Source organism: Numenius arquata, chromosome 11, assembly GCF_964106895.1.
Source record: "Numenius arquata chromosome 11, bNumArq3.hap1.1, whole genome shotgun sequence".
Classification (NCBI taxonomy): Eukaryota; Metazoa; Chordata; class Aves; order Charadriiformes; family Scolopacidae; genus Numenius; species Numenius arquata.
The window spans coordinates 34,837,861-34,859,320 of record NC_133586.1 but is presented as its reverse complement, the minus strand read 5'-3'; the positions used below and the strand labels follow the sequence as shown (position 1 = coordinate 34,859,320).

General features: G+C 45.1%; 1 protein-coding gene across 1 annotated transcript; it reads left to right on the top strand.

Moving 5' to 3' along the window:
• Nucleotides 1–8,633: 8,633 nt before the first annotated feature.
• Nucleotides 8,634–14,518, top strand: BOD1 (biorientation of chromosomes in cell division 1). Its single transcript, XM_074155809.1, has 4 exons — nucleotides 8,634–8,910; nucleotides 10,250–10,374; nucleotides 12,211–12,411; nucleotides 13,636–14,518. Exons 1-3 carry the CDS (start codon nucleotides 8,680–8,682, stop codon nucleotides 12,407–12,409), a joined length of 555 nt encoding a protein of 184 aa, XP_074011910.1. The 5' UTR covers nucleotides 8,634–8,679; the 3' UTR covers nucleotides 12,410–12,411; nucleotides 13,636–14,518.
• Nucleotides 14,519–21,460: the final 6,942 nt, after the last annotated feature.

The window sequence follows — 21,460 nt, the reverse complement described above, 5'->3', positions numbered from 1 at the left end:
CAGGAGTGTGGACGGTCTCTCAGATCCCAGATGAGTGCACAGCCGAGTGTGTCAAATCACAGCCATGGCCACGCTCTCCAAACACAATGTCCAGGGCATCACAGCCAACCAGCCCTCACGTCAGGTGGAGTCCTTCATACAAAGAATGAACGTTTGGGCAGCCAGAAGCTCCGCAGAGCAGATGGTTTTTACTTTAGAGCTTTAAGCATTTCTAACTCTGCTGGTATCTCCCTCAGTTTGGGATTTCCATAGCAACTTGGGCCATTACACACACCTTTTCTTTGCATTCTTTCATTGTTTTTCAGTTCCAGAAAGATATCAAACTAACGTTCTCTCATCCTATCCCCAAAATATCAAGGGGATATTTTAAAATTAGAGGCAGAAAAACATCTCCCTTTGCAAATGGAACAACCGTGTGAAAAAGAAGTGCCTCTCCTTCTCATAATGGAAAGGGATGAGGAGGATAGGGCACACAAGCCTAAAATGAAAGCCTCAGGAAGGAGATTTCATGAAGAAATGTGGTTTTGCTCCTTGAGAATAAGCAGCATCTTCCTGAGACCCATCATTTTGATTCACTATTTCATGTGTAAATAATTTACTAGGCTAAAAGGTCAAGAGCTGCAGGTCCTTAGAGAAGGGGAGAAAACTGCAAGCTGTAAATAAGGGACTAGCAACTTATGTGGAGCCTAAAATGTGTTATGAGGCTATGCATAGATATACATATGCACATATCCACAAAGAAATAGGCTAAAGCAGAGCTCCAGAACCAGCATGCAGAGACAGAAATAACCTCTACTCCATGTTTGTTCCCCCTTGAACTTGAATTGAGATCAGGAAATACAGCGAGTATGATCTTTTGGGATAGAAATTACACTTTTAAATTAGATCCATGATGCCCAGATGTACTGCTGATGGATGCATGAAACAGAGGGGCAAAAGAAATTAATTTTCAGCCTACTTGTTTTCATCTTTTCATCCTCTAATGTCAGGGTAATTGCTCCTCTACTCCTGGATGTGACAGAGTCTAGTCCTTGCCTCTCTACAGAAGGGCAGAAGGTAAGTGAACAGCTGGTTTCCTTTCTGACACCAGAGTATTTCCAATCAGCTGTCAGACAGCATTAGGTCCCTAAATGCTTACAACATGTCACGCTGTGTCCTCCCGCTCAGAAACTCTAAATATGGGGCTTCGTTCCCCAGTTTAAGGTAGGATAGAGCAAGGAGAAGAAAAGGATCAAACCCTGTTCAGGTTCAAAGCTAGAGAGAATTCCATGGAAGAAATTCTGGAAAGACGATGCAGTAGATAAAAGCAAGGGACCGCTGACCCTCATAGTATGTTATCCTGACACAGATATTAAAATGGAAAGATCAGAAACAAGCTGCACTTTATCCCGGGCATATCACTCCTCATAGTGGTTTTTTATAGCAGTACTGCCCTCAATAGTAAAATCTGTGGTATGGAAAGTGAGATACTTCTCAGGTTCAGGAAAGAAATGTAAATATTGCTCTTGGAGAAACAGGATTTTGTCCAGCAGTTTGTACAGATAGTCTAGGTTTCTCAGTCTTATTCCTGTCTCTGACACTACATTCCAGAGCAATCACAAGCAATTCATTTTCACTGAATTTCACTGAATTTTTAGAGTTGGAAGGGACCATAAAGATCATCTAGTCCAACTCCCCTGCCGAAGCAGGATTTTGCCACCAAAAAGCCTGTATTCCCCTGCAGAGCGGGGCAGTTACTGAATTCATCAGCTCAATGCGCATTTTTTTATAAACATTTATAAGACATGTGAAAACCTCAAATGAAAGCCAATTATTCCAAAGTATTATATTACACAGATACACTGTAAGGTTTCATTTGATGATCTAGTATGGAAAATCACCCCTTCTGCATATATGGCAATAATATTTATATTATTTTTCCCACATGCTTTTAGTCTTTCATAATAATGGAAACAATGATATAAGAATGAACAACTGACATTTCTGTTTGAGGACACAGCATGCAGCTCCTCTGAAAAGTTCTGCAGCAGCTCTGCTTTACAAATATATTTTCCTTAGGTACTTAAAGATACAGTACTTTGAGTTCCAAGTTCTTTCAGTTACAAGATAGAAACCACCAAAAAGAAATAGAGTAAAACACCATTCTGGAGATGGGAATGTTGTACACAAATTCTGTCTACCTAAGTCTCTACGTACCTGCTGTTATAACACCCAGTTACTTCTAAAGGTATATTATGCATACGCACTCACACATGCATCTATATGTTTATGTATAAAATAAACCAATATGTAAATTACAATATAATATTTTGCACCAGTAATATTTATAATGCTAGAGGGCCCAGTCTTGCAAGCAATACATAAGAACTGAACCTCAAGAGTAAATCTGTTGTACTGGAATCATTACCGTTAGCACATGTGCAGGATTGGGACCTTAGTCTGAGTTGCAGCCGACTCAGAAAGTGTGTCATATTTACAGCATATGTTCCATGGATAATATGTTGCCCAGCACGAATGGCAAACATGCAGCGAATACACGTTTTTCTCCCAGGGCTCTGGATCCTCTGAAAGGTTGGCAGCCGGGGTGCATGGTGCACATTCTTCAGGAGAGAATTATGGGCCAGGGAACATTCCTCCAACTTCTCAACTCTTTCAATAATTTGCCACCTGTGTAGCCGAGCTGTTCGTTCTGTAAATCTACAGGATCTAAAAGCTCTGGCACTTCCTCTGGCTGCCAAAGAAAGCTCACTGCAGCACTGACCCTGATCATCCGAACACACAGCAAATGCTGCATTAACTAGTTCAAAGTCTGATGCAAAGATTAAACAGCAGGCTTGGAACGGGTGACACCAAATGGACCAAACTCTCCTGCGTGCATTTGTTCTACTTCAGAGGTTTCTTCACTGCTCTGTAGTTACCACCACAGAGGACTAGGGTTATATTCCTGAACACAGCTCCATCCTACCCTGTGAAAGGAGCAGAATCTGATCTTCTGCAAAGTGATACAACCCTACAAAGTGGGCAACCTTGGCCCAGAGCCAGCGAGCATTGCTTGTACCCTCCTAACAGAGAAGAGCAAATTTAGTCTCATTGACACTGCTGCCAGATTCACCTTGGTTTGTAGTCAGCTCGTACCAAATCGCATGTTACAGTTCTCATGCACAGCTGTATCAGGGCAATATCTAGGTTGCAAACACACCAGGGAAAAAGCTCACCTGCTAATAACAGCAAACCAGATTTGGGTCTGTACTGCTGGAGATCCCAGCACAGGGAGAAAGGGAGGCAGCTTCTACAGCTCCTACCCAGGAGCAGCTGCTTTTCACATTGCACAAGCTATGGCTGCCTTGGTATCAACTCTAGCTTCAACAGCATTTCACAGGGATGCAGAATTGCTGGAGCAGAAGTGTGCCCCATTCATAGTCTTCTCTGCCTCCTGTAACCCCATTTCTATTCCAGAAAGCCTTTCCTGCAGAGGAAATGGAAGGAGGTGGTGCAGAAACCTAGCACTGATGTTACTTTCCCTGGCAAAAAAACCGCACATCTGTCAGATGCCCATTTTGAGCGTGCTAGGCTGGGTAACAAAATTCAAAGTGCAACTTCAATAAGGCCCTGAAATGGTTTCCTTTTATTTTTTGATGGCGCAGCAAGATTCCTAGGGGGCTCCTCCTACATGAATTTTAAAAGAGCAATCTTTAAAATTAATTTTAACCTTTTTTATTTATAAATAGGTTGGATTTACAGAGGGGAAATTCCATTCAGAGAAGGGAATGCCTGCATACCTACTGGCCTTTGTCTACTGCCCTCTTGGGGTTAACCTGGACTTTCTTTCATACTACCGCAATTCTTCACTTAAGGGGAATTGTCTCTCTTTCTCTGCCCCAAATCCTTCCTAGCACTGAGTTCTGCAGAACTGGTAAAGAGGGACACCTTGGAGCACCGAGAGTTCAAGTCTCCATTCATTGTCTTTCGATGGATGTCTGAGCCTGTAGCAGAGAGCATTATCTGCAGTTTCAGACCCATCCCAGGCAGCCTCTGCTCCCAGACACCACTCACAAATTACTGATACAGCTTGTAATTTACTATTACAGTTTTGACATCTGATTTTTCCCAAACACATTGAGCTCCTTACCCTAATCCCAAACCCAAAACACACAGGCAATGCAAAATCATAGCCCCTGTTCAACACTCTGTGGCCGAGTCTATCAACAAACCCAGCACTGTTGCTAGAACAATATAATTTTTCAGTTAAAATGGCCAGAGTTCAATCATTTTCTTGCTAGCAATGTGAATGTGTGTGCACATGTGTGCCTGAGAGGGGTGGTGGGAGTGCATGAATATGTAGGTTCACCCTCCACCTCTGCAACAGTCCCCATGGTAATTCCGTCTGCATTTCGGCACATACAGCGCCTGGCCACAGCCACCTATCCCAGGTTTCTTTGTCTAATCATTGGCAAGGGCAAAGCTGTTAGAAAGAAAACTAGACTCAGTAACTGGCTTTTTTAATTTTGTGGCCAGAGGTTGTCAGGACAAGGAAGAGAAAACTGCCAACTATGTGTCCTCCATGCAGTCTGTGTCCTTTAACAGTGTTACAGGAGCTGGAGGTGGAAAACCTCGAGAGAGGAAAATGAAGCTTCCCCTCTTCCCAGCCACAGTGACTGCCCCCACCCCAAATCCTCACGATCAGGGACTGGCATCTCAAATTGTTCTGCAGAGAACATTTGGCAGAAATCTTGTCAAACATGCAAAAGCCAGCAATGCTGTATGAAGCAGTGTTTACAATATACTCTGCCTTTTTCTGCCTCTCCAGCAGCTGACCTGCTCCCGAGCACTGGAGATGGGCAGATGATACCAGGCTTGGTATCGGCAAAAGCACAAACAAAGGCAGAAAGCTGGTCTCCACTGCCGAGAAAGGGAACAAACTCACATCTCCGCAGAGCGATACCACAGAATACAGGATACACCCCTCAACGGTAATTGCATTTCTGCAGACTTAAGGAAAATCAGAAGCTGGGTGGACAGGGACCCAAATGAGTGTCATCACTGAGGAAAACGCAGGCAGGACTCCACTGCTGCGGCACGTGCATGGCGTGCACCAGACCGGCAGCTACACTGTCGTGAGATGGATCACACAGGAACTGCACAACGATGCAGTTTTTAGTGAGAGCTTTATGGAGCAGAAAGGACTCGAGCACCCATGGAACCAGACTTCATTCACACCACTTTCATGGAATAACTTGGGTTTGTCAGCCAATTGCAATGTCCATGAACTCTTTGTAGGCAGCTGTAGCAAAGGGTAACTTTTTCCCTGTGATATCAGAATTTCCATGGAAAGAGGTGCTGGTTTACAGCTCTTGTGATAGCGGTGACAGGAGGAGGAGCACAGAACAGGAACTGAGAAAGAAGGAAACTTGAAAGGCAGGGGTGGCAAACTGATTAAAAAAACAAAAAAGACTGAGCTCTGGCTCTAATCATCTGTGATAGAAAGCACGACTCTGGAAGGATGTCCTTTACAAATTGAAATTACAATTAAGTACCTTCATCTCCCTGCTCAACCAAAGGAATGGGTTTCAGGGGGATTGTAGCATAGGAAAATAAGACTAAGAATCACTGCTTTGATTGTCGTTGTGACACAAATAACTTTCTAAGCATTTTTTTTCTATTTATTTCTCCTGAAATGAACTTCCTCCCTCAGGTTTACAAGTTTGCTTCCCCCCAGCCTAAGCATTTATCCCATTGAGAGAACCGTGTCTTCAAAAGCAGCAGCTAACAGGTGAGATTTCTCCTTTCCTGAGTCTCCTATGACCTGAACTGTGCAAACCGCCTAAAGCTTTCCTTGAGGGCATGGTTATAGGGAGAGCTCACAGATCTCATAAATTTTGTACTAGAGATTTGATGCAAGGAGAGGTCCACAGTTCTCCTCCCTGGGGGTTAGGCTGCTTTATCTAAGACACCACAGTTTAATACGCTTCCTGTGTGCTATGATGTTAGGCAAAAATACTCAGATTAGATTAAATGCTATGTTTTTCTTATGCCCCAGCTACAGATCTCAGAACTGTGAAACACTGCTTGACCTAGGTCACACAGCCAGCCAACTTGTAAGCAGAACCCGTGACTCCTCGTTATCTCTGCTAACTACCAGGTTTACCCCTTCCCCCACACCCTGAAACACCAGGTGCCTATCCCTTTGTGCCAAGCTGAGAAACAGATCGCTGCATCCACCTACAAATAAAGGAAGAGGCCTAACACAGGGACTGTGAACAGTGCTGATGCTGCAGTTATTGGCAATGGACTGCTCTCCCTTCTCAGCACCATCAGGGTACTTCCAAACAAGCTGCCATGGCTGGGGATGGTGACAGCATTTAACCAAAGCAAGAAGCTGCTCTGGGTGCTGCAGCTGGGAGACATCCCGAGTGGGAGAGGTTTGCACTAAGGCGATGGATGCTCATCATCTCTTTGAGTCATTTGTTAATTGGGAGGAATTTTCACTTGTGGCAATCCCCAGGAAATCCTGAGGTAGATTCTCCTGAATGCAGTGTACTGCTGAGAGGCTGGTTTTGCCTTTGAGGTTGCCCTTCAGCTGTGCAGAGGGAAGGAGCCTTTCCCAGGGCAGAGGGAAATTCATGCAAAAAAATAACCACCTTCTCCTTAGCTACTTTTCCGCTGCTGCCTAAGCAACTGCGATTTACTCAGGCAGAGAGAGACCATCTCTCTGGCTTCTGCTGCTTGTTCCCTAATGACGCTAATTGATGAATTACGTCCCTGCCCCGCGGGTGAGGGCGAGGAAAGGCCAAGCTGTGCCAGCACCGGGACCGGCTGCCCTCTGCTGGGACCGCTGCTCGGCTCTGCTTCCCTTCCCTTCCCACTGGGAAACCCGGCTGGGCTGCGGGCCCCGGCCCCTGCCGGCAGCCACATGCTTCAGTCCCCCCGTCAGAACCCCCCGGGAGAAGACACAGCCATGTCCCCTAAAAAAATACAGAACAAGGAAGTGCGGGCTTACGCGAGACTTCTGTGCTATAAAAAGTATTTACGTGCTGGTTAGAGAAGTCTCCAGCGTGCCCTGTCGATGCTGCTGTATGTACTGCACCAGCATAGGGCAGCTGTTCCCGTTATATCCTAACAGACAGTAAGTAACATCCCCATGGATCTCGCTGGGGCAGGGCCTTACGACAGTTCAATGAATGCACTCCTATCCGGGGTTATCTTCACGTGAAAGGACAGTGCGATGCCAGCGAACTCCATGCTGGTGTGAGCTGGTCACAAGTGGTGGGGAGAAAGGACCGCTGGCAGCTGTCAGGCAGGAATGCGATTCCATGGATATTTCTGAGTGCCGGGATGAGTTGTGGGGGGTTTATACCAGAGGCTGAGATAGCCAAGACGGACTAGTGTCAGTGACAAGGCATCCAGCTGGAGGAACAGGTTTCCTGCTCCAGCAGGAGAGCGCTCATGTGTCTCCACAGAACACGGCAGTTGCATGAGATGCTTTTGTCAGTGTAAAGCTCGGGCTCTGTACACACTACCATTTTCCCCTCTTTTCTCCTCAAAGGTGCCAGATGGAAAGGGACAGCTTACACCGCTTCTCAGGGCTGCTGAATTTTAATCAGGTAGAGAAGGACAATGCATTGCATGCAAAACATTGCCATCTTTTTACTCATTCAGTAGCACACACAAAGAAAGGTGGGGATGCACCTGTGCAGTGCATCTCTGTGGAGGATTGGATTATTGCATTTGCGCACGGCTTGTCCTCCCGCAGCTAAGATGGGAATATCCTAATGAGTTCCATTCTTTGCAACGTAGCTGTGAAAGAAATAAAACTAATGCATAGAATTTGTACCCTGTAGCTTGCAGACGTAATCAGAACAATAAATGATGCGGGCAGTCTAAGCACACACAGCAGAGGAAGCACCTTTAGCAAGAGTCTCCCTTGCTCATTCCCTCTGCGGGGACTGCTGTCAGGGTAGGCCTTTGGCACAGCCCTTCCTTTTGCTAACAAAGTAACGAATGAAAGTCAGGTCCTGGTGGAAATCCAGGATGATCCCATGCAAATTGATTTTTTTCTGAATTTACATGAGTGCTGTGCTCACTACACCACTGACAAAGCATTCTGAGGCCACAACCTGGCAGAGATCCTCTGAGGAGCCTCCCCGGGATGGGAATCCCAGACCATCCAGCCACTGGAGGGGCCTGCTCGACGCTGAGGTAAACCCTGAGGCCTCTGCCCCAAACACAACACCTGCGGGGCGGAGGCCTCACTGACTCTGCTCCGGGTGGCCCCAGGGAGCAGAGCACCGACCTGGTTGGCTTGCAGGGGCACCACCACCACAGTGCCCGCCGGGGCGGCCACCTCGCCGGACAAGCTGCTGGTGCGGGGGTTGGGGGGGGAAGGCGGCACGGTCCCTCTCAGCGAACTACAATTCCCAAGATCCATCGCAAAGGCAATGCACGTCCCCTGCACTGCCTTGTGGGTTGTGTTGTCGCGGTGCACCCTGGGATTTGTAGTTCTTCGGGGAGACGGCTGCCCACTGCCTATAACCGCCCCTCCTGCAGAGGACTCGCCTCCCCGTCATGCAGCGCGCCAGGGTTACGCAGAACGCGGCGCGCCGCCGGCGACGGTCGCGGCGCCGGGGGCCGCGGGCGAGCGGGGCGCAGCCGCTGGCGGGCCCCGGGCACAGGCCGTGGGCCATGTCCGAGAGCGGCGGCGCCGGCGGGGCCGCCCCGGGCGGGGGAGGCGGCGGAGCGGGCGGCGGAGCGGGCGCGGGCGGCGCGGCCTCCGGCTCGGGGCCCGGCGCTATCGACCCGGCCTCGCTGCCGCCCGGCGACGCGCAGCTCATCGCCATCATCGTGGAGCAGCTGAAAAGCCGCGGCCTGTTCGACGGCTTCCGCCGAGACTGCCTGGCCGACGTGGACACCAAGGTAGCGCCGTCGAACCGGGGGTCGCCGGCGGGGCGGGGTGGCCGGTGCCTCCTCCCCAGGCCGCAGCTGCGGGCAGCGACCCTGGTACCGGCCGCCGTTGGCCGAAGGGGCACCCGCATCCCATCCCTGCCCCTCTTCCCACAGTGTCCCGCACTCGGGGCTGGGGGAGGCCGGCCGGCATGGTGGGCAGCAGCTGCAGCGCTGCTCTCTCGGTCAGTAGGGTTTCATGCCCCCGCTGCGACCAACATCTGTCAGACAGGCTGCTCTAGAGGTGGCCCTGGCTCGAAGCCATAGCGACACCCCAGAGGAGAAACAGGCCAGAGAACAGGCTCAGACTTTGACTTTCTTATTAGGAAATTAGGCCTTATTAGGAAAACGGTCTCCCCTAAGAACACTGCTCTTCTTGAGCATAATTCCCACATTTCCAAAACGAACGTTTAAGCTTTCTTTCTTGAGTAGATGTTCTCAGACTATTGTTTGAAACTGATTTCTTTCTCAGTCACAACATGAACTCCTGAGCCATTGTTGGCAGTATTGAAGTTGGGTTGTTCACAATCACCCTGTCAAAATTGAACACTGATGTTTTGCTTTCCCAAACTGTTGATCCTTCAGCAAGAGTCCTGTTTTGGGACCTGCAATCATCGTTCTAGGCCACCCCAGCAGCTGTCAGGTCACCTGCATAGAGCAGCCACAGGTCAGAGTGGCTTTGTCAGGATAGATACACGCTGCCCAGGACACTGCATCTCTGTTACCAACCCTTTCAGTCATCATCCCATATGCATATCAAATTCTCAAATTTAACTGTTGCAACCCTCTTGTCCTTTCCTTGCATGTGACCAGGATCTGGATGGTCTTGTGTGTTTATATGGGTTTGTTACTTCAATGCCTGTTCACTGGAATTAAGTTTCCAGTAATAAAACCCACATAATTCTTATCTTCTGTGTTAGTGTCACAGAAATAAATAAGTTCTTTGTTGGTGACAATATTACTCGGCCAGTTTCCTAGGAATTCTGTGATGATTTCCAGACTGCTTAAACAACTCCTGTCTACACAGGCAGCTTGCATTTCACCTATTACAAGCAGACAACAGTTTAAAAAACAATCTATTGAGCTATTTAGATTATTAGCACACTGACCAACTGTTCTTTGCAATTACCAGTTGTGTTCTTAGTTAAAACAATCTTACCTTTGTTCAGAAAGTGAAAGGAGAGAGAATATAGTCAACAGAACAGTAGTCTACGTGACAAAAGATGTACTATGAAGGACTCTGGCAGAGGATTGTTTTGAGATCGTTTAGCTGTTTAACTGGATTATTTTTTAATTTATTTTTCTTTTTCAGCCAGCCTATCAAAATTTGAGGCAGAAAGTAGACAATTTTGTATCGACCCACCTGGACAAACAGGAATGGAATCCAGCAATGAACAAAAACCAGTTACGCAATGGGCTAAGGCAGAGTGTGATTCAGTAAGTAAGCAACATTCTGTAAAATAACGGCAATGCAATTCGATAAGTAATATATGACTATCTTATCACCTAAGTCAAAGAAGAATTTGCAGAATTAAATTTTTCACAACACTTTGTTGTGCTCTCCTGAGCTTCATTATAATCGTGGATGCAGTCTTAACTGTCATTAAAATGCTTACATTGCTGCTTTACCTGAAATTTGTGTTTTCATGAGTTGAGCAGCACGGTGAAGCATTCACGTTCTCTATCTAGCCCAAGTTATTGCTGCAAGTAACCAACACTGTGTCTGCTAGCAAAACTGTACCCGTTACGCTGAGCTGAACGGCCTTGATCTTTATTTTCAGAAAAGAGAAGAGCCTACATCACTTAAAGAAAAAAATCCTGAAGATGCCAAAGCTTGGTTAAGTAGACTCCGACCACTAGCAGGCAGTAATCAAACTGGGCTAGCCTGATTCCATGCAGCAGAGGGTAGCTTTCTTACAGCTATTTAAGATAGTACATTTACAGCATTACAGGAAAGCCAGCTCAAACTATGCTACCTGAAGTTTTAGGTTTAGTATCACTTGCTGCTAACTCACTGCAGTCTGAAGCACAGGCCTTAGCTTGTCACAGGTAAAAACTTTATAGTAAAAGTTATGGGGAGAGGGACAGTAGGTAATTTGTTAATGGCATTTATGCTTATAAGAAGAGCTATTAGAACGTCTCACACACAGAAGACACTGTATTTCAGAGCACTTGGTAGAACTTGTAAATCATGAGTATGTAACATTAGTTTGTTTAATCTGTAATTAGAGAAACAGGTATCCACTGGAAGTACAGAATTTCCTGTCTTTACTTGGAGTCCTTCAGATACATTTGTCAGTGCTTCCTCTTACTTCACGTTACCAGTAGAATGAAGCAGACAATTGAACATTGCTATATTAGAGAGCCTGTAATGAGAAGAATGTAAAGTGCTCCCTTAAGTAGGCTATTAGTATAAAGAATAGACAGGCATTATTAGAGAGTTTGAAGTCCTTGTCACTCCTGTAGCTGCAAGACTGGGCACTGAGGGTGTCAGGATGTGCGTGTCCTTTGTTACGTGCACATATACATCTGCTGTTACCTGGAGGTGATGTGATGTGCCATGACCCTGCACCCACTTGCTCACCAGCATTCATGGCCTTGTTAGTCTTGTGGCTGCTTTTCCGAGCGCCAGGCAATGTCTCCATTTCCTGTCCCCTGCTCCCTTGCAGACATGACTTAAGCCTGCTAGACAGCCTGTGCCCCACAATCCAAGAGTCTGACGCAGACCCTGAATTAATAAGTCACTTCAGTTACTAGTGTTCAGTTCCAGAAACTTTGCTGTATTCTACATGTGCTTGTTTTTATAATTAATACCCATCTGTCTAGACTAACGGTTATAAGGAGTGAGTGACAGTATTAAGGGGAAGGCCTCTTCTCCCTCAAGTTAGCCAAAAAAAAAAAAAAAGACTCTGCTCTCACCTTCCCTCCTCCTCAGAATAGCTTGTTTCCCTTGTTTGTGCCAAAATGTGTTTGTTTGCTTTCATGTTGACCTCATTTCCACATGAGCCCTATTAAAAGTGGCTCTTGTCCAACATGTCATTTAAGTACCTGGGAGACCAGATGTCAGTTGTTAATTCTGTAGGGAGAAGTGAGAGGGGGTGGGGGGGAAATAGGTGATTGAAACAACTCCCTGTTAAGGATCCACTGAGTGGGCTGCAGTTCTCACCATGTTAATGCTAATTGCAGTTGACAGGAGGGCTCTGGAGAATTACTGGAGGAGATTGGGGAGAAGTTTTTCAGAGGAGCTGAATGACTCCTTTGTCTTTGTTCAAGGTCAGGAATGCTGGAAGCTGGAGTGGACAGAATTATTTCTCAGGTGGTGGATCCAAAACTAAACCACATCTTCAGGCCCCAGATAGAGAGGGCGATTCATGAATTTTTGGCTGCACAAAAGAAAGAGGAAAGTGTGCCAGCTCCGCCTCCAGAGCCTGAGAATAAGGATCCTCCTGCTCCATCTCAGGATGCCTCCTAAAGGTCTTGTATCTCTGCACTTACATTTTTCATGTACCTCATCTCTGTGGCTTGTATAATGCAAGACAGAGAAGACGCTGTATTCTTCCTGGCTTAACAGGGAGGACGCTTTGATCATCAGCATGTTGTCAATGTCAGACAGTCATCTGAGTTGCTTCCACTTAAGTATCTGCTAAAAATATATTAGGACTGAAGACATATAGGTATGATGTAAAACAGCTATCAAGGAACACTGTGGACTCTGCCAGTGCTGGTTTTGGATCAGGCCAAAAGGCCTTTTATTCCTGTAAAAGCACATCCAGCAGTGATTGACATGGAATTGGCTGGATGGCTTTCAAAACAGTATCAAATGGATTAAAAATATATATCCTTTACTGAAATACAGCTTAAAGTAGAGTGGTGACAAGTTATTATGCTTTAGCATTCAAAGTTTTAGATAGCTCTTCTTTAGAAATACACTTGAGTGTTGAATTGTTGGTGACTGAAATGTTCACTGCTGGAGTAAGGGCAATGTCTCTGGGAGTGAATAACTGTTCATTCCAAATTGACTGGTTTAAATAGAGCAACCTATATCTTTCCAGCTGAAAGGACTGAGGGTGCCTTTGTTGCAAACAAGTTCATTCTGGCTTTTGTGATTAAAATAACTCAAGGGGCCTCAGGGGGCTATAATTGCTACTCTGTCTTAACACAAATGACTATGCACCCATCTCTGCTAAGGCCTTGTATCTTAAGGTTGATTTGAATATTGAGGCCTGTGTGCACATTACTGAGGAATCACTATCTTGATAGAAAATTTCAATCTGCAGCTTTGCTGGGGAACTTAAAACCATACTGCATGAAAGGAAGTTAATTGTGCATTGTTCTAGCTGCTAGGGCTTTCTGAAAGCAAAAATTTTCCTTATAATCTACAGCTGATTTATTAAGAAGGTATTAGTAACCGACAATAGCTATTCTTATGCTTAGAATTATTAAATCAATTAGCATGGCTTGTAATTTAATAGTAGAAGTTAAAGTGCCTGTAGTATCATCCCGAGTTACTTAAGGCTGCAAGTCACAGATAACTAATTCCTTGATAGATGTTTGCATTTGTCCGGTTCAAGTAGTTTAAAGTCCATTATAACCTGCAGCTAAGTGTAGCTGTTAGTTAATATATTCTAACCTATTTTCTATTCAAATGCATTTATTCGTGAAGTGTACCATCCTCTAAACTCTCTTCTTTTCTTGCAGTGAGCTCCTGATGCTAAGCAGCTACAGTTGCAAAATAGGCATCCTGCTAGATTGGCAATGGGTTACCGGTTCCGGGTGGTGCAGGATTGCTGTCTGCCAAAGATGATTAACCTTTATCAGACCTGTGGGAAGGCATTGAAATGGGTGAAATTCAGATGCACTCGGAGTTCTGCGCGTGGAGGGACAGCCAAAATGTGAAGATGTTTTTGCTATTAACAGCAATACAGAAAGCAGTGTGTATTTTTGTTAGCAATGCCTTCAGGCAAGGGGGTAGGAAGAAAAAGGGAGTTGGCTCTTGACTGGAGGGGGCAGGGAAGTGGTTTAAGATGATACTAGACTTGGGAGCAGGAAGAAAAGAAAGATGTTTTGGGGTGTGGGGTCGTGTCTTGGAGACCAAGTAAGAGCTGACAGATTTTCTTTGATATAAGCCAGAGAAAAGGAAGCGTCATACACCTCTGCTGCATAACACGGCATTGAGTGGTAGGTGCCAAGTCAGGTGTAACTCACTGCACTGCCCGCTTTAGGAGAGACATTTCATGTTTGAAACTGGAAAGAACACTTCAGGATCAGTTATCTAGAGAATTTCTGTTGCATTGCAGGAAAATGTTTACAGTTGGCTATGACTATAGCTGATTTAATTCTTATTTCCTGGGTAACTCTGGGAAGCAGAGGGCACCAGAGTAGGTGACAGTTTGAAACTTGTCTCTTTCAACTTGAAAGACTTTTCTTTCCTGTGAAATTTCTCAGGTGCCTAGTGGAAACTGTCCTATGCTTTCAGCTGGAATGCATGCAGTGTCCTCTGGATGACAGTCAGTTAGAGAATGTGATCAAATATTTTGCCAGCAAGTGTCCATACCTTTTGCAATAAAAGACTTCAAAAAGCATCTCTGACTCCTACCTTTTTCAGAATTTGTTCAGAAAGAAAAATGAAACTTTAAAGAAATCCAGGCGTCATGATTGCTGGAACCCTAATGGGAATGTGATTTCACACAGTTCATAGGTGGATCCAGGTCTGGCAACAGGGGGTTTTTCATAGAAGTTACCATGAAATAAGACTGATATTAGTATTCCTCTCCACATGAAGTCTCTCTCAAAAAAATCTAAATTATCAAAAAAACTGAATGGACCTTACCTCATATAATTTCTGATGTATAAATCCTGAGTAAGTTCAGTCTGGTGCTGGGGAAAGCATGTTCAACCTTTTGAAAACAATGCACTTCTGGCAATAGGCTTTTCCATTATGTTGTTTTTCTTTCAGATAGCAATCTTTTAAAAAGCTAATAACTGCCTACGTCATTGAATAACACTTAATAATGTTTGAATGCTTGCTATTCATGGGCTACATACCTCAACTACAGCCCTACCCAAAGGCCTCGTATGCGAACAGATGCAGTTCCAGCCATACTCTGCTCCCTTCTCAAAACAGGTACTTTGTAGGGAAGATTGATGCTGTGGTTTAATCTTGTAGCTCACTTATTTTGCTTAGTACCTCTTCTCAACACAGTTACATGCAGAAATGGAGATGACAGAACATCTGGTATTTTGAACCCTTCACAAGGGAGCTCTGTGACCTTCACTGCAGTAAGTTTGCACCCTGCACAGTGCTGTCCAATCCTGCTCATACAAGGGCCTTCTGTCAATATTTTTTATCCTATTTAAGAGTGTTCCTCTCAGAATGGGACTTTAAATACCTGTACTTTTTAGTGATAACTATATTGGCTGCAACCTTCCTGGTACAGTTTGACAAATCTGTATTTTGGGATAATCCGTTTGTGTGGCTTGACTCTCGCTGTTACATAGTCTGTGTTCCTGCTATAAAACAGAACAAGGGGTACGTGAGGAAAGGGCTCTCTCCTGCATGTTGATTTCGTGGTTGAAGACTGCTCTCCAAATCAGTAGTAGATGTTTTCCCTTAGAGCCTTCAGGGCAGCTCTTGGCAGGAAAAGATCCATCTTTTACCTCCTGGTGGGTGTCTCAACCACTTTTTTGAAACTGAGCCATTTATGCAGGGGGAAAAAAAGAGTTCAAGAGTCTAGAAAGAGAGCAAGTGAAAAGGATTCTAACTGTGCTTAGAGAAAGCCTGGATTACAGTAGTAGCAGTTACGGAGCAGAGATGACAGTTTGGTTTTAAAAAGTAGTAAGTAGAGCTGGATTTACTGCAGTGAAGAAGGAATCTGAACCTCTGTTCCCTACCTCTGACAATAGCCGAGCGAAGGTGAATAGATTCAGCCACCATAGTTTTTAAAAGGTTTTTCCTTTGCTCTGTCTTTAAATGTGGCCCTGCGTTAAACTCTGAACACTGTCGCTGTACCTCTAGCTGGTCTCAGCCCACGCGCAGTGCAGGACTGCAATGACCATGGGAACTTTCAGATCAGAACTGAGGTACCTAATGAAATTGGGCAGCCAAGTAACATTTGGGATCACAGTCTTTAATGTTTGGGCTCTGAAGTCCTTCCTTTGCCTCAGAGCCTTGGAAGTAACAAGCTCTGGAAGCATACCTTAGCATATCTAATGGGACAGTGAGGAAAACTACCAAATCCTTACCATGATGAACAAATGGTAGGTGGTGCCCTTTGATTATATACATTTGTCTCTGGCAACTGATAGAAACAGGATTTCAGCCTTAATAATTCAAATGACACAAATCTTCACACCAGAACAAAAGAACAACTTTGTACCTACTGTAGAAGTGAAATTGTTCCCTTGTGTAGTAGGGCGTCCGACTAAAGTTTGCATCGCCATGTTAAATACAGTCCAAAGAATCTGGTGAGGTGGACAGGTCTAAGACACTTGAATAATTCAAGCAGCACTTAGATGCCTTTGTTGAGCTGAAGGAGCAGGGCCGTACAGTAGGAGGATGAGCCTCAGTGGTCAAATTGGCTGCCTCTTTGATCTCAGAGTCCTTCTCACAGGCAACTTGACTATTCCTATTTCCTGGACAGTCATTTAGTACCTCAATTTTTTTCAGATGAATACGTTCATGCCTTTAATAAATTTCAAGAGATTGCACCATTTCTTCGTCTGATACGCTAATAAGGAGCTTAAAAGATTCTCTGCCTCCTTGGCTTTGCCTGTCCCAACCGTGCATTTGTTTCTGCCCAGTCACAAGACACCAACTGCAATTTAAAGAAAACATGCAGGGAGTTTGAGCCGCGTTCTTGGAAAACCAGCCTTGCCACTCCGTGGCTGCTCTGCCCTAAGGAAACGCCCGAGTCCAAAGCCTGCAGGAGGCAGCCCAGCTCAGCTGGTGGGTACTACAGTAGGAACTAGGAGTTACAAGTTCTCTGAGTCCTGCTAGCCCACAGCTGTGCCTGTGGCTAGTTGTTTTACCTGTTCACTTGCCTGTAAAGTGAAGATAACTACTGTCCTACGTAAGCCCTGGAGTGGGGGGGGAGTCAAGTGCTATAGTTCGGCCCAATACAATGAAAACACAGAATGAAAGGAACGCGTACATCAGTACACGTACACACCAGGAATTGTGATATACAGTATGAGTTTTACGGATTAGACGTTATAGCTGAAATCCCATGGAGTTATCTTGAAATCCCCATCTTCCTAGCTAGACTGGGGCTTTTAATTATGCCATTTCGTGTCAGATCCTGATATCAGAATTAGATGGATCGAACTCTTGAACCAATGAACCCAGTTTTACAAGCCCTATGAAGGAGGAAAAAAGCCTGCCCAAACCCACAAACTGTCTAAAGGATTGCATTGCCACACGTCAGTCAGTCATCCCGGCACTTACCAATCACAGCCAAGTGGCACATAAGGCAGCGCCTGGAATTCGAGCTGTTGCTTGGCTATTAAAGGAATTATCACACATCTGATATGATTAAAATGCAGAAAAGCAAAAAACCACCTTCATCTTAAGGTGGAGGGAAGGAGAAGGGAGAGCAGGGTGCTGCTGATGATGGCCACCCGAAAAGCCACGAGCAGATGTCGGCACTCTCCCCTCCAGCACTGCCTCAGCTGCTGCACCTTCCTGGGTTGCCTTTGGGGTTGATGGATCTCTCTGGTCACTTAAGCCAGAACACAAGGAAGTGGGTTGTATTAATTAACTTTCACCAGCTGACCCTGCTGGCAAAAGAAGGCTTGAGAAATTAGTCTGGACACCAACTGTATGGCCAGGTTTTTGTAGCTTTCCTGCAGAGCTGGGTGTCGTGGTGGGTTTGTAACCTACGTATCTAAGTCCCAGCAAAACAGAAAAAAACCATGTCTCATACTCGATAATTCAAAACTCCACTGGATATATAATTCTTAAGAATTTTTTGTTTCACAGACATTGAACTGTAATACTCTTTAGCCAAAGACAATTATAGTCAGGTTCTCTTGAGTGAACCAGCTAAATTTTCCAGCCTTACTAGAGAAAATAGAGAAGAAGGGGAGGCTTTCTTAGTTGTTTTGGGAGTTCTCATATCATGCAGACATCTCAGTTCAAGGGTTACTTGCAGCACTGCAGAACTTGTCTTACTTTCCCACCATCTATTTTCCCTCCATGTCAAAACCTGAACTGCAGCCTTAAAACAATTTCGATGTTTTTTCCTCTGACAGTCTCCCAAATGCTGTCATGTTAGAAAAAGAGAGCAGAAGCCCATTGCCTTTCCCCAGTTATTCCCAAGAAATGTATGTGTAATGCATACCCCCAGACACACAAAGCAATCTAGGTGGAATCACAATGATGCTATTTTTATGAACGTATATATTTTTAGTCCAAGAGAAACTTAATTACAAGTACTGAACAGGAGTTAAATGATGAATAATGTGTTTATACCACATTCTTGAATTAAAACTGACTTTTGATATAAATGATTAATAGGCATTTTACAGTTTGTGTTTTTTTGCAAATTCTCATGCAAGCGTTACATAAAATAAATGGATGCTCCCCCAGACACTCTCTATGTAGCTGTTATGACAACAACTCCAGAGATGCTTCTTTCAATTTAACCTGAAACAGATTACCAACAGAGCAAGACAGTCACTGCAACTCCTGACCGACCAAGACCACAGTTTCACCTGAGCCTGGATTTTGGGCACATGCATTCTTCTAGCACTTTTGCAACTGCAAAGGCGGTTCTCAAGCAGGTCATTTGGTTCAGGCTCAATACTACAGCATTAATTTAACATCATCAGTTCAAGAGACATCTCACCATCAGGTAGCAATGCTGCTACGTGACACAGAAGAAGTAACTCACTGAGCAAAGACTCAAGCCCAACCAGTTCTCTGTCCTCATCAGCTATTTTTCTGACTAGTATCTAGTCCATTGGCAAGTCAGACACTGACTCAAGTAGACTTCACTGAAAGAAGCAGAATCAAAATTACCATTATATATTTAGCCTCTGTCTAAAACAGCCAGTACTTTCCAGCGACAGTTCTTCCGTTTGTAACCACATCCCCACCGTTAGCACGATGTCTCCGTCTGGTAGAGCCGAACCCAACCCAAGTCTCCAGATCAATCCCTGACTAACTTCAAGCAGGTTTGTTAGATCAGACCCCTGTAACTAAACACCTAAATCCAAGCATGTCTGGTGAAGGGAGGACAGCCAAATGGGAAAGAGTAATATGTTAGAAGATCTCTCATCTTTGGTTTCTTCCCTCATTGGTACCCAGGCCTTACTCATCCCTTAAGTACTCATGGTAACACAGTTCCAAGTTTAAAATTTATTGCAGAATTCACAGCCATCCCAGTTTTGAATCTTGATATCAGATGAGCAAGACACCCGGATTCCCAGCCTACAGGTCAGGCAACAAAACACCTCTCCGGGAAAAGGGAATAATCATGACTGTCTGGAGGCAAGTCCAAACCACAACTCTGAATCCTTGGCACAGACAAGGACCAAACTTGGGCCCCTGTCAGGACAGTGGGTCAAACCAACCACTGCCCCAAACACTGAGGTAGTCATTGCCAAAGCACTCTGAATCCACACTGCAACCAATATAGGGATCTTGAACCCAAACCACGTCCAGCTCCACTTCCTCTCCTGTTCTTAGGACAAGCATGACTGGTTTTAACGAGGCACAGCCATTATGCCTGGAAAAGAGAGCTTTCAATATATTATTTTGACCTCAGCCAGAAGAAGAGGCACCAGGAGGGTCAGAAATCATACCTGGAACATTTAATTATGTGTTTTACTCTCTTGTCACCACGTAGCTAGAAAGAGCATGAACCGCACCCACTGTCACAACACTTCTTGGGTGGCACCTGCTTCAAGCACACCACTATGCTGGCACCATGGGCATCACCGGGCACCAGCTGAGTCTTCTGACCGCACCTTCCTTCTCATCAAATGGGGTATAGCTGCAATTGCCGCTCAGCGGGACCCCATTCGCCAGCCTTTTGCTAAACTGGGGACCAGTTTCTCCAGTTCAAACTTGCAAGGAACTAGAGCAGTTTAAGTCTTTCACAGATAGTTTCCTGTTTATGCTGCAGTGAAAAATATATTTTACCAGATTCCTTAAAGAGAGGTCTGCTTAATTCCTTGTGAGCAGTCAGGGCCCCTCGTATCCACAACCACCAAAGCTTACAAGTGCAGGGACTCCCTCCGAAAAGCTGTGTGTGCAGCACAGCCATTCTGAATCTGGCCATAAGAGGGAGATAAACTATTGCTTCATTTCTCAGTCTTGATGTCTCCTTACAAAACCCAAGCAGATACAGGACTCCAAAGCCTTTGTTGACTCCCGAGTGAATCCACTCAGCAAGGTGTGGAGAAAGCTCTCACTAAGTGTTTCCATGGACTCTGACTAGTCTAATGTAAATCGCACAGCAAATACTGCGACTTCTCAATAGGTTTAATAGTGGGAAACAAATATCAGCTAAGATTAGGGAGAGTTTGGGGAGAAAAGCAAACAGCCCAAGTGATCAAGGAAAAAACCACAGATTTAGGATGTGAAGCTGTAAATTCTGACCTACCCTAATCTGTAATTCAGTGATCTGGTCTGGCGCGAACAAGGTTGAGGCCAAAACACCAGCAGTAGTGCCTGGGGCCCCAGATGGCAGGGCCATGAGATTGTATCAGAACCATAGCTTCAGTTCTTGCATTTTTGTGATTCAAGTGCCGAGCCCACATCAGTGCCAAGTCAGCCTCAGAAACATGACTGGGCAGTAACCAGCCCAGCAATAACTGCCCTCGTCTAGACGCCGTCAGAAGACACAGCACAGAGAAATGCGCTACCTCAGCCATCAGACTGGGAGCTGGCTCCACTGAAAATCCCCTCCAGCACTGGGCCAAGCCCAAGGAAAGGCACCTCAGCAGAACCAACAAGTCCAACCCACCTGTCCAGGCTAAAGGAGTGAGGACCTCACATTTCACCAATTTCATCTTGCTGACTCTCATAGAAGGAAACCTGTGCCTTTTGCACTAGTGTCTTTATAACTACCAGTTCACTTGGAAAAACAGAAAAGAAAATACCCAAACCGGTTTCAGGTCTTGGCCCTACAAAATATTCACGTAAGAACAGAAGGCTGCAGTTTGCTTTGCAGAGCTGGGGCCTTTGGGAAGTCCAGGCACCTTCATACAGTCAATGCATCCATTTTGGAAGGGATTTGTAACAGAAATAGAAAACCATGACATCCGTGAGTTTCATATTTCATTGCAACTCTGCAAAATAGAGATAAAATAATCCTGCTTCAGAGAACACTCATAAAACTTCACATTTTCTACAAGGGGGCAGCACAACTTTAGAAAAAAAAAAAAAAGAAAAGAAAAAGAAAAAAAACCAAAACCCACAAAATGCAGCCATAAAACTGCATAAAACTCCACAGCACTCCCCATGAGAAACCAAGACATTAATCACCCCCTTCCAACTCCTCCTGTAACAGCATTCACC